This window comes from Portunus trituberculatus, chromosome 2 (genome assembly GCF_017591435.1).
Source record: "Portunus trituberculatus isolate SZX2019 chromosome 2, ASM1759143v1, whole genome shotgun sequence".
Taxonomy (NCBI): domain Eukaryota; kingdom Metazoa; phylum Arthropoda; class Malacostraca; order Decapoda; family Portunidae; genus Portunus; species Portunus trituberculatus.
The window spans coordinates 6,937,358-6,950,915 of NC_059256.1; the positions used below are offsets into that span (position 1 = coordinate 6,937,358).

Below are 13,558 nucleotides of genomic sequence, written 5' to 3' on the forward strand. Positions count from 1 at the left end.
TTTTCACTAACTTTCTCTGTATCACCGTCACTCCCTTGTATGGCTTAAGTCTTTTCGTGTAACAGGGCTACGTCTGAGTGGAATGGTAGCCAGTGGAAATCTGCTCTGCTAAGCCCACCTGCTAGGAAACCGTTGCCCTGAGTGAGGAAGCCCAACCTGCACTCAGACCGTGGACAGAATTCGAACCCGTGCGCTTGGAGACTCCACGAACACCAAAGCACGCATGGTTCCACTGTACCACGATGACACCATTTATTTTACTTCTATTTTTATTTATTTGTCGTCATTACCTGGTAGTTAATAAAGGATGCAATTTTTCACACATGCTTTTCTCAAAACTTTGATTTTTTGACACTGGCCCTTTGAGTTGTCAGTTCCAGATTTGTCCTCAGTTCAGTGTAGTTCTTTTCAGAAACAGTGTGTTTTGCGGTGGACCTCATGTTTGCAATGCTCCCTCAGTACTTAATAGTGGTAATTTGCAGAGATTTGAAAAGGAGCCGCCGTGGTACAGTGGAACCATGCGTGCTTTGGGGTCCGAGGGGTCTCCAAGCGCACGGGTTCGAATCCTGTCCACGATCCGAGTGTAGGTTGGGCTTTCTCACTCGGGGCAACGGTTTCCTAGCGGGTGGGCTTTGAGATAGGAGGTACACCAAAAAATATCTCCTTTAGCACAGAAATTCCCGTGAAAAGCCCACATGGTATTAAAAAAAAAGCACATTTATTAGCACTCCAAACAGTCTAAATGAAGTGGTATCTAAAATTGTTATATTGTTTTAACTATTGTTGTTGTTATTATTTTTGTTATCATTGCTTAGTTGTCATAGTTATCATTCATTGTTTATTTCTACTATGGTTACAATTTCTATTTTCTTTTTTTTTGTACTATAGTTATGATTATCACATACTGGTATTGCTAATGTTTTCACACTTGAGGTTTAGGTTCGCACTGCATCCAAAAAAATAAATAAATAAAAATAAAAATAAAATAAATAAAAAAATCAAAAAGTTTGTCAGGAAGCTTCGGGTTGACAGACTGAGGCAACACCTGGCCTGTATAATTGTATCTAGCATGTTTGTAACACAATGCCAATAAACATTTACTTACTTACTTACTTACACACACACACACACACAAGGCATGTTTTTGCTCTCTGGATGGCCTATAATGGACAAAATTGATGACACACACACACACACACACTGGCGGCTGGCGGTGGAGGGCGGACAGCGGGGAGCTCCGTGTTGAAACCGGAGAAAGTTGCCGTGGAAGATAAAAAAGCAGAAGCCTGCAAGCGGGGTGCGACCCTGGAGACGCCTAGATGTGGTAGTGAGGGAGGGAAGAAGCTGACATCGTGAGTTATATAAAATTTAAACTGTCTTTGTGGAGGTGGAGTTTCGTCCAGCTAGCTTTGTTTATATGTGACGTCACAAGATGGCGGAAGGAGGAACACCCAAATTTGAAGGATTTCGGCAGCGGGATGTGGAGGAAGGTTAAATTATACACTGGGTTTGAGGAATCTTCATAGGATGGAAGAAATAATGGAAAAAATAATGGGTAGAGTGGAAACGCTGGAAGTGGATCAAGGCAAAATGTTGAAGGAAATCGCCGAATTGAGAGCTGGACTGAAGGAGGTCAAGAATTTAAATGCCCAACAGCAAGAGGAAAATGATAACTTAAAGAAGCAGCTCAGGAGTGAGATGATGGAGGTGGAAAAGCACAATGATAAGGTTCAGCAGTCAGTTAAGGTGGTTGAGGAGAAACAGTCTGTGTGGATAAAGCAGAGGGAAGGAAATGAAGAATCCTTCAAGAAAATCATGGAGGAGCAGCAGAAAGAGAAGCAAGGAATTACAGGTAAGGTAATCAGTGTAATTAAGGAAAAGAAGAAACTGGTAAGGGACCCGGTGGATAAGGTAAAGTGTGTGGTGGTGTTTGGGGTAAGGGAAGAGAAGATAGTCAATGGATCTGAGAGAGAAGCAATGAAAAAGGAGAAAATTAAGAATATATTAATGACAGTTGCAGAGGAGGGAAATCAGGCAAAAAAAATTGGTGGAGGAATTCCATAGGATTGGGAAATTTGAGGAACAGAAGGAAAGACCCTTAAAAATAAAGTTCGCAACTCAAGTACAAGAAGAAGTATTGAATGGGTCATGGATCAACAAAGATTTGGATGAGGAGGAGAGAACTAGAGTAAAGGAACTGGTCACAGAGGCTAAGCAAAAAACGCTATAAGGACGGAAGAAGAAAAGGAGCAGTTTTACTGGAGAGTCAGAGACCTAAGGTTGAGAAAGAAATTTATGAGGAGGTAAGCAAAATTTGTTATACTAATGTTAATGGATTGATGTCGAAAATGTTAGAGATTGAGGAGTTCCTAGCAAGAGTTAAGCCTGATGTGTTAGTATTGTGTGAAACAAAGTGGAAGGATGAGTGGAAAATATCCGACATTGCAAATGGATATTATGATACAGTGGAGACTCAATACTCGAACTTAATTAGTTCCAAACGACCGTTCGAGTATTAAAAAGTTCGACTATTGATACCTATAAATCAGGAAATTCGTTCCAGCCATTGCCAAACCCAAGATTAGAAAAAAGCAGTGTCGCTGCTAACATTGGTGCACAGAAGCAGAGTTGGCCTGTCTTGCATGGGCTTGTGTCCTGGCAAACACTTCTCTTGCTTTGTTATATAGATCATGTTTGGTAGTTGTTTTTCAAAAACAGGCCAGTTTCATCACAATTAAAGACCTGCTGTGGGCTTAAGCGCTCCTTATCCCACAACTCTCAATATTTCTGCCGATTCTACACTATTCTCTCCTCTTTATTTCTTCTCCTCCTCCTCCTCCTTCACTATCATCATCTTCTCCATAAGACTCATCAGCATCTTCCCGAGACTCAACCAAATGGTTCGAAGCACAGCTTGTCCATCATTCTGTGTGGAAAAGCCAGGGGTAATTAAATACATACACACTGTCTCTCTTTCACACACACACACACACACACACACACACACACACACACACAGTCTCACTCTTTCATACACAAACACACACACACACACACACACACACACACACACACACACACACACACACACACACACACACTCACCTGAACACCACACCGCCCCACCAAGTTCGAGTGAATTGTTCCAGCTCGATCTCGTCCTTCCCCGTGATGGTTTCCGCTGGTATCCAAACAGCTCCCCGCCCCCACTGTCCCTCCACCCACCTCCCCACCGTGACCTGCGCACTCTTCATCAGGTGGAGGAGGCGCCGCCACCCTGCCGCCTCCATGCTGCTCCCGGGGAACGCAATAAAATAATATCTGGAAGGCAAAGCAAAGATATGATGGAATTTATATGTATTTACTTGTTTGTTTGTTTGCTTGTTTTTCTGCCAGGATTTATTGATTTATTTGTTGTTTTGTTTTCAGCTTTTCATTTTATGTGTTTTGTTTTTCATCAATGTTTTTATTCTTACTTTTTGTTTATTTTCTTATTTTTATTAAATTTCATTTTCAATTCATTAATATTCTTTAAAGGTTTTGTTAATTTTGTTTCTCTCTCTCTCTCTCTCTCTCTCTCTCTCTCTCTCTCTCTCTCTCTCTCTATATATATATATATATATATATATATATATATATATATATATATATATATATATATATATATATATATATATATATATATATATATATATATATATATATATATATATATATATATACATTTATTTCTTTATCTATTTATCAGGTGAAAGAAACCTGCACATACTGGTACTAGGGACATGGTCCTTGACTGATCCAGCTTTGTCTCCTCCCTCCATCCTCTTTGCACACATAGCAGTGCGTGCAGGTTTCTTTCAAATGATACATTTTTTTCATCGCTGCTCTTGCCACTTAAATGATTTTTATCGGCTTAAGAATCTGCACAGGTTTAGGATCCTTCCACCCTCCAAGGCTGTATGAAGGCTTCTGGAGTACCCTATTCCTCATTAAAGTCACCTGACTAGGAAAGATCAGCAGGATCGTCAGGTTACACACACACACACACACACACACACACACACACACACACACACACACACCGCGTAGTGTAGTGGTAAGCACGCTTGACTCACAATCGAGAGGGCCGGGTTCGAGTCCCGGGATGCGGCGAGGCAAATGGGCAAGCTTCTTAATGTGTGGGGTGTGTTCACCTAGCAGTAAAATAGGTACGTGATGTAATTGGGGGGGTTGTGGCCTCGCTTTCCCGGTGTGTGGAGTGTGTTGTGGTCTCAGTCCTACCCGAAGATCGGTCTATGAGCTCTGAGCTCGCTCCGTAATGGGGAAGACTGGCTGGGTGACCAGCAGACGACCGAGGTGAATTACACACACACACACACACACTCACCCGGTTCTTGGCTGGAGAGCTGTGGCCATTTGACACGCTTCCTTCACCAGGTTTTTGTCCACGCCTGACAAGACCAGGGACACATCACGGACTTCAGGCAGTGGTGACAGAACCGCCGCTGATGTTACCATCGACATGGGAATGTGTATCACTGCAAGCACAATACTAACTCAAACACCACACATACACGCACGTATACGAGTACACACACACACACACACACACACACACACACACACACACACACACACACACACACACACACACACACACAAAGCATTTACTGAATAACAGTGCAAGGAGTAGAACAACCTTGAAGGGTCACTGCAGCACAGACTCACTAAGTTCGGACAGGTTAGGCAGAGATGAGGCGGCTCGGGAGAGTGCTGCGGTGAGGCGGGTAGCGTGCTCATCACTGGATACAGCCAGGTGTAGCACCTCAAGGCATTCAGGGAGCAGCGCCAGGCAATCAGCACTCAGTTGACCAACAAACACCTCAAGGCGGCTCCTGTAATAACGAGGCTTTGAACTGCTGATCACACACACACACACACACACACACATGGTCTCTCTCTCTTTCTTCGTTCCATTACTGTACTATTACTATATTCTTATTTTCATTGAACGCCCAGTTTTCCTATTTCAATTTAACTTATTTTTATTATCATTATTATTATTATTATTATTATCATTATTATTATTATCATTATTGTTATTATTACTATTGTTATTATTATTACTATTATTATCATTATTATTATCATTATTACTAATATTATTATTTTCATTATCAATATTATTATTTTTATTATTATTATTATTATTATTATTATTATTATTATTATCATTATTACGTGGTCTACCTACATCACAATGTAAATTAAGAAGAAACAAGAAATGAGGAAAAGATGGTTAGCCAGTAAGCATCAGTTTGTGGTCAGCTGAGATACTGACCCAGCTATAAAAAGGATTAGAAGGGTCAAAAGGAAACAGTGTTAATGACCCAGGTCAGTGTATCAGGTAAACATCCTGGGAGAGGACAACAGCGATGTGTTGCTCTTGTCTTTTACACGTTGTTGGTGCTGCAAACCTGGGATTTTACATGACTGGTGGGCGGTACTCTTGGTGGGCGTGTTGTTGTAGGTCAAGACACGCCCCCTGAGATCTCTGAGGGAAAGTTGGGGAGGAATGGGGCGGGCAGTGGAACCCAGCGTGCTTTGGGGTCCGAGGGGTCTCCAAGCACACAGGTTCAAATCCTGCCCATGGTCAGAGTGTAGGTTGGGCTTCCTCACTTGGGGCAAGGGTTTCCTAGCGTGTGGGCTTTGAGATAGGAAGTACCACAAAAAGTACCCCCTTTAGCCCATAAACTCCCATGAAAAGCCCACATGGTATAAAAAAAAAAAAAAGAGACGAGAGAGGAATTGAAGAGTGAGTTTTCTGAGCAGCCCCCAAGCCTGGTCGGAGGTTGCTGGGATGGAGACACAATGGACAAACATCACATCAAGTAAGTTGGAGCTTATAAGTTGCAATGTAGCTTTTGAGATAAATAAGAATGAAGGAGGAATAATGATAAGATATTTATGTATTATTTTTGTACATGAGTACTTTGGATCACTATGACACCGATATGTCCTACCATTCACGTATTTATGAGTAAAGAAATCGTGTGTACATCTCCGTATGTAAGATGCATGTGGTATGCCTGATTGAGTAAGTTACATGATATACTTACTTGTTTGTATTCATGTACGAAGTTAGAGTAGTTCTTATGACAAGAGGAAGATGGGTTTATTCCATATGAAATCCGTTGAGTGAAGTTATACACACACACACACACACACACACACACACACACACACACACACACACACACACACACAGGTGTGTGCTTACCTGCGTATGGTGTGCAGCATGGCATGTGAGGCAGGTGTGTTGCCGGGGTGCTGGTAATGGTGGTGTAGCCTCAACTGACTGCAATGGTAATGACTCAAGGCACGAACATTCTCCACATTCACACTTTCGTTGTCCAGCCATAATTCCACTGTTGTTGGTGGTGAAGTACGGGGGAGCAGTGCCGCAGCGCTGGCCAACGTATTGTCACTTATCCATACCGTATTACGAGGAGGGTTTCCTGTGACGTAGTGAGCGATGGCCTGCAAGAAACTTTCATCATAATCTGTGTGTTCCACCAGTGACAGCCATTCCTTCCACCATGCGCAAGTATCCCCCCCAACCAGCTCTATTACTTCCTTTATTGCCTCAGTGCGATTTGGTACCTCTTCTCTGGCCAACAGGCCCGCCACGTGGAAGAAAAGGTTACGCTGATCATGAAATGTCCCTTGCTGACTGACGGTTTGAAGCAGGCTCCTGACAGCCCCTGATGGAGGAAGGGACCCATCCTGAAGGCGCTGCATGATATGTCGTGCGGCAAAGTACTCCAGCAGTCCTTTGTGGGGCAGCGAGTAGTGTTCTTCACGTACACTGTTGTTGACAGACAACTGCAGAGTGAAGAACGCTCCCAAGACTTCTTGATCCGGCAGGTCCTCTTCCTTGCAGCGTTTCTCCAGCCGCTCCACGTCCTCCTCTGAGAGGCTCAATCTGTCTTGCAGCAGACAATGCAGTGCCATTCGGTACATTTCTTGTACCATTCTTTTTATCCTCGTCTTGAGGGTGCGCGGCCTCTTCTCCCCCCATGTGGGGTGCGTGGCTATTCTCACACACAGCTTCTCTGTGCACCACTCGTGAAAGTGGGTGTACAGGCTGGCCTGGGTAGGGCTTTCCTTCATGCAGTCTGGATTGTGTTCAAATAATCTTACCACAAACAACAGATTGAGAGGAAGCTCAAACAACTTGATGTCCTTTTGTTTTGTCATGAATTCCCTCAGCCTGTCCTGGTTTGTGGAGGAGGTGGAGTACTGCAGTGCAAACTCCGTCCTCCTAGCGACGGGAATCCCCTCAATACTCAGCTGTGATTGGCGATAGTCCTGTTTGTAATGCCTCAAGAAGCGGTCCACTCGCTCTGGGCGTGAGGTGACGAGGATTGAGAACTGTTTCTTACATGTGGCGATTGTCATAACATTAGTGACGAGCTTATTGGAGGTTTGGTTCATCTCATCGAGGCCGTCTATGAGGAAGAGCACCTTGCAGTGCTCCAGATACTTCACGAGGGGCTCCCCAAACACCGACAGACTGGGCGGGAGGACCAGGCGCAGGAATGTCTCCAGGTCCTCGGCATGTTTGTCTCTGCACAGTATTCTGAGCACAATGTCGTACTCCTCCAGATGTTTGACGCGGCGGTCACACTCTTCCCTGCGCCACTCTGACACCAGGAGAGTGAGCAGCGTGGTCTTGCCACTCCCGGCGATGCCGCTCACCACGGCGAGGCGCGGCCTGTCGTCCTGGACAGGCGGGAGGGCGAGACTCGTCCGTCAGAACTTTCAAGAGTTCTACGGAGTCTATTTCAAGTGGTGTGTGTTCTTGCTGAAGGACAAGTTTCACAAATACTGTTTGGACGTGGACCCGTTGTTTGGATCCACACAGGAAGGAGAGCGGGTCAAAACACTCAAAGTGTTTGTAACGATCTTTGAGGTGACAAACTGATAATTCCTTGAACATTTCCAGCTTTTTCTCGAAGTTCATCACGAGGATGACTTTTTCAGTAAAGGCTTTCAACACATCTTGTATCTGCAATCTCACAGAGTCAATGACAGTGCTGGTTTCAGCGGCACAGACTCCGTACCTGTCCCTGACGGCATGAAGGGCTCTGATGAAGATGTCCTCAAACTCTTGAAGTTTCTTCTTAAACTGGTGTTCATCCATTTTCGTCTGAGTCCATTCGTGGACACAGGTGTTTCTTTCCTCCTTGATCTTGTTGAGGAGTCCCTCCATCAGTGCCGTGTCCTTCCAGCGTGCATCGTCACTGGGTGGCACACCCTCGCAGGCCAGTGTTATGCTCTTGTACAGCAGTGTTATATCAAAGGTCTGGCACGAGGGATCATCACCAATTTTTCTTTCCTCATCCCGGTTAAAGATTTTCTTCTTCGTCTTATTGCTCAGCGCGCGGTAGTTGGCCGTCGAGGAGTCAGGGAGGCTGGCCAGGTGGTCCAGGAGGGTGACGGAGGGGGCCTTGTTTGTGCCGCATTTCAGGGCGTGGCTGAGCACGGCTGCTCCAGGACCCATCAAGATGCACACCAGCTTGAGTCGTGCATAATCCACTGTCACGGCGGCGGCGGTGGCGGAAGGTGTGGTGGAGGAGGCAGAGGGGGCGGGGCCAGCGGCGGAGTGGGCAGAGGGGGTGGGGGCGGTAGCGGTGTGGGCGGAGGGGGCGGAGTGAGCAGAGGGGGAGGGGGTGGCCATGGCAGTGATTCTTAATAAGCAGGACTGCTCACGTTCACTGCTCTCCAATGAGGTGGTTGGAACTGTGTATTGTGAAAAAAATGGACCGTATAAGTAAATAGATACACGTACGTACGTGTGTGTGTGTGTGTGTGTGTGTGTGTGTGTGTGTGTGTGTGTGTGTGTGTGTGTTTTACGGTAAGGCCTATAGCGCCTGTAGGCACTCTTGAAGAGTGTATGGGAAGCGCTGTTCAGCTTCCGCCCATTAGTGGCGCAGGCAATTTTATTTATAGTGGTACCCATATTAGGGCCCATATCACCGCCCAAGCTCATCTTGAGTGTAACCATCTAGAACCTGGGCATCATGGTGATATGTAGGTAACTTTAAACCACTCGACAAATCGCAAAGTGTTTTAAGGCTGTACGTGGTGGGATTGGAACCTACGCGTGGACGTCTGCCCGATCCCATGCTCACCACCTTATCCACTATGCCACCGCCTTCCTTTGTGTGTGTGTGTGTGTGTGTGTGTGTGTGTGTGTGTGTGTGTGTGTGTGTGTGTGTGTGTTTCTCTCTACTGGCCTCTCCCTTCCACTCTCTCTAGAATATAAATACTTCTTTAATCCATTCAATAGCATGGCGCATTTTCATATTCATTGTGGTTACTATTTGGTGATTTTATACAGGTTTAGACACTCATGTAGGGGATTAAAATAGTGACGACTGTGGCCATTAATCTTGTGCCCTCCATACACCCTTGCTAATGTCAATAAAATGGTCTAATGGTACACAAATCTCAAGGTAAAAATGTGTCCCAGTACTGAAGGGGTTAAAATAGTGAAGACTGTGGCCATTAATCTTGTGCCCTCCATAGACCCTTGCTAATGTCAATAAAATGGTCTAATGGTACACAAATCTCAAGGTAAAAATGTGTCCCAGAACTGAAGGGGTTAAAATAGTGAAGACTGTGGCCATTAATCTTGTGCCCTCCATAGACCCTTGCTAATGTCAATAAAATGGTCTAATGGTACACAAATCTCAAGGTAAAAATGTGTCCCAGTACTGAAGGGGTTAAAATAGTGAAGACTGTGGCCATTAATCTTGTGCCCTCCATACACCCTTGCTAATGTCAATAAAATGGTCTAATGGTACACAAATCTCAAGGTAAAAATGTGTCCCAGTACTGAAGGGGTTAAAATAGTGAAGACTGTGGCCATTAATCTTGTGCCCTCCATAGACCCTTGCTAATGTCAATAAAATGGTCTAATGGTACACAAATCTCAAGGTAAAAATGTGTCCCAGTACTGAAGGGGTTAAAATAGTGAAGACTGTGGCCATTAATCTTGTGCCCTCCATACACCCTTGCTAATGTCAATAAAATGGTCTAATGGTACACAAATCTCAAGGTAAAAATGTGTCCCAGTACTGAAGGGGTTAAAATAGTGAAGACTGTGGCCATTAATCTTGTGCCCTCCATACACCCTTGCTAATGTCAATAAAATGGTCTAATGGTACACAAATCTCAAGGTAAAAATGTGTCCCAGTACTGAAGGGGTTAAAATAGTGAAGACTGTGGCCATTAATCTTGTGCCCTCCATACACCCTTGCTAATGTCAATAAAATGGTCTAATGGTACACAAATCTCAAGGTAAAAATGTGTCCCAGTACTGAAGGGGTTAAAATAGTGAAGACTGTGGCCATTAATCTTGTGCCCTCCATACACCCTTGCTAATGTCAATAAAATGGTCTAATGGTACACAAATCTCAAGGTAAAAATGTGTCCCAGTACTGAAGGGGTTAAAATAGTGAAGACTGTGGCCATTAATCTTGTGCCCTCCATACACCCTTGCTAATGTCAATAAAATGGTCTAATGGTACACAAATCTCAAGGTAAAAATGTGTCCCAGTACTGAAGGGGTTAAAATAGTGAAGACTGTGGCCATTAATCTTGTGCCCTCCATACACCCTTGCTAATGTCAATAAAATGGTCTAATGGTACACAAATCTCAAGGTAAAAATGTGTCCCAGTACTGAAGGGGTTAAAATAGTGAAGACTGTGGCCATTAATCTTGTGCCCTCCATACACCCTTGCTAATGTCAATAAAATGGTCTAATGGTACACAAATCTCAAGGTAAAAATGTGTCCCAGTACTGAAGGGGTTAAAATAGTGAAGACTGTGGCCATTAATCTTGTGCCCTCCATACACCCTTGCTAATGTCAATAAAATGGTCTAATGGTACACAAATCTCAAGGTAAAAATGTGTCCCAGTACTGAAGGGGTTAAAATAGTGAAGACTGTGGCCATTAATCTTGTGCCCTCCATACACCCTTGCTAATGTCAATAAAATGGTCTAATGGTACACAAATCTCAAGGTAAAAATGTGTCCCAGTACTGAAGGGGTTAAAATAGTGAAGACTGTGGCCATTAATCTTGTGCCCTCCATACACCCTTGCTAATGTCAATAAAATGGTCTAATGGTACACAAATCTCAAGGTAAAAATGTGTCCCAGTACTGAAGGGGTTAAAATAGTGAAGACTGTGGCCATTAATCTTGTGCCCTCCATACACCCTTGCTAATGTCAATAAAATGGTCTAATGGTACACAAATCTCAAGGTAAAAATGTGTCCCAGTACTGAAGGGGTTAAAATAGTGAAGACTGTGGCCATTAATCTTGTGCCCTCCATACACCCTTGCTAATGTCAATAAAATGGTCTAATGGTACACAAATCTCAAGGTAAAAATGTGTCCCAGTACTGAAGGGGTTAAAATAGTGAAGACTGTGGCCATTAATCTTGTGCCCTCCATACACCCTTGCTAATGTCAATAAAATGGTCTAATGGTACACAAATCTCAAGGTAAAAATGTGTCCCAGTACTGAAGGGGTTAATATGTTGTGTTATTGTATTCTTGTAATGTAGATAAAAACAACAGCTAATAATAAGGATGCAATGAACTTCTATCAAATTAATTTATTATGATATAGAGAAGAAAAGCAGCGTGAAGGTTAAGTGAGGCGTAGTGTGTGTGTGTGCGTGTGTGTGTGTGTGTTTGCGTCATTAGTTAGTTGTGATGGTGGAATAGAGTTCTGCTCGTAACATGCCGCCTCTGTATCTGTTTTTAACCTACCTTGACCTTGAAATTATTATGATCAGTCTTTGCACCTCATTCCTGTTCAGGCAGTTCCATGTATTAAGTGCTCCGCGTGGAAAAACAATCTTTTGATGTTTCCTCTACAGATAATTGTGTTTCCAGCTTGTTTCCGTGTCTCATGGATATATATAATGCATGTTGTGTGCCACGTCACAACTGCCATGGCTGCTCCTCCCTTCTGTCACATCATTAACATATTATGCATGTAAACAGTGAACATGAATGGAGCCAGTAGTGAACCTTGAGGGACTCTAGTGCCTCTTTTGTGCCACGTCACAACTGCTTGAGCGGGAATGGCCCAGTTCAGCGCCGCCGTTTCAGCGCAAGACTATTCAACGCTACTAAATAAATAATAAAGGTATTCTTTGTTTTAAAAAGAAATATGAGAAGCATTTGGAATCGTTTAAAAGAGGATATTATTCATCTTAGTATGATCAAATATGCGCAACTGCACGTGGATATCTTACTTCATTTCCTTTCCAATATCCAGAAACAATTTTTGATGTTCTTTCGTCTGCTTTCCTGCATTTTACCAATTTTATTTGAGGTTGATGTCCAAATTTACAATCTTGTGTGGTATATAGTTGTTTAGTATTTTATTACGCTAAACATGTGGTATTTGAGATCATTTCTAACATCTAAGAAACTGGCAGTGATATCCTCAATCTGCACACATAGAGACATCAGCTGCTCCGTTCTTTTGAGACAAGCGATCACTCTCTATGAATGTCAAACGCCATAATCATGTAGTCTTTAATGGGTGAACTGTTTGCACCTTGCTTCCTGCTCACCATTAATCCAAACATTACACCAGCAGCAAACACACATGTAATGGTTAGTGGAAAGCACACCACCGCTCAGTACCGTGCCGCTGAATACTAGGGCGCTCAAACGGCGGCGCTGAATCGTAGCGAGCTAAGGCTGCCCCTCCCGTCTGTCACACCATTACGTGACACACTCTACCTACACAGTGAGCATGAATGGAACTCAGGGCAGAGGAATCCCCTCGCCTCAACACCTTCTGTTTACCTTCATTATCATTACAGAAACACTGCGATCACCTCTCATTCCAACCCTTTCCGCTACCAATATATAGTGAGTCCTTCAACTACTGACAACAAAGTCTCTCTCTCTCACACACACACACACACACACACACACACACAAGTCACCAATTTGTAGCTCTCTCTCTCTCTCTCTCTCTCTCTCTTAGCATTAAAGTTTTACTTAAAAAAGCAACAAAATTATATTATTTAGTAGGAGCAGCAGCAGCAGTAGTAGTATTAGAAATGGTAGTAGTAGTAGTAGTAGTAGTAGTAGTAGTAGTAGTAGTAGTAGTAGTAATAGTAATAGTAACAGTAATAGTAATAGTAGCAGTAGCAGTAGCAGTAGCAGTAGCAGTAGCAGCAGCAGCAGCAGTAGTGGCATTAATATTAATAGTAATAGACCATTATTATTAATACTAATGCTACTACTATTACTAATAGTAGTAGTGGTAGCAGTGGTAGCAGTAGTGGTAGTGGTAGTGGCAGCAGTAGCAGTAGTGGTGCAGTAGCAGCAGCAGCAGTGGTGGTGGTAGTAGCAAGCAATAGTAACAGTAACAGTAGTTGTTGTTGTAGTGGTAGCAGCAGTAGTAGTGGTAGTAGTAGTGGTAGTGGTGGTAGTGGTAGTGGTGGTGGTAGTGG

General features: G+C 43.6%; 1 protein-coding gene across 1 annotated transcript in view; it reads right to left on the reverse strand.

The window, feature by feature from the left end:
* The window catches only part of LOC123504137, a 13,142-nt gene extending 89 nt beyond the window's left edge, over positions 1-13,053 (reverse strand). Inside the window, 7 exon segments of the mRNA XM_045254464.1 lie at positions 1-2,926; positions 3,106-3,321; positions 4,388-4,538; positions 4,729-4,895; positions 6,281-7,696; positions 7,698-8,805; positions 11,850-13,053. The exon segment at positions 1-2,926 is cut by the window's left edge and continues 89 nt beyond it. Of these exon segments, the coding sequence (XP_045110399.1) occupies positions 2,890-2,926; positions 3,106-3,321; positions 4,388-4,538; positions 4,729-4,895; positions 6,281-7,696; positions 7,698-8,743 (3,033 nt within the window). The 5' untranslated portion in view covers positions 8,744-8,805; positions 11,850-13,053 and the 3' untranslated portion in view covers positions 1-2,889.
* Between the last annotated feature and the right edge of the window lie 505 nt (positions 13,054-13,558).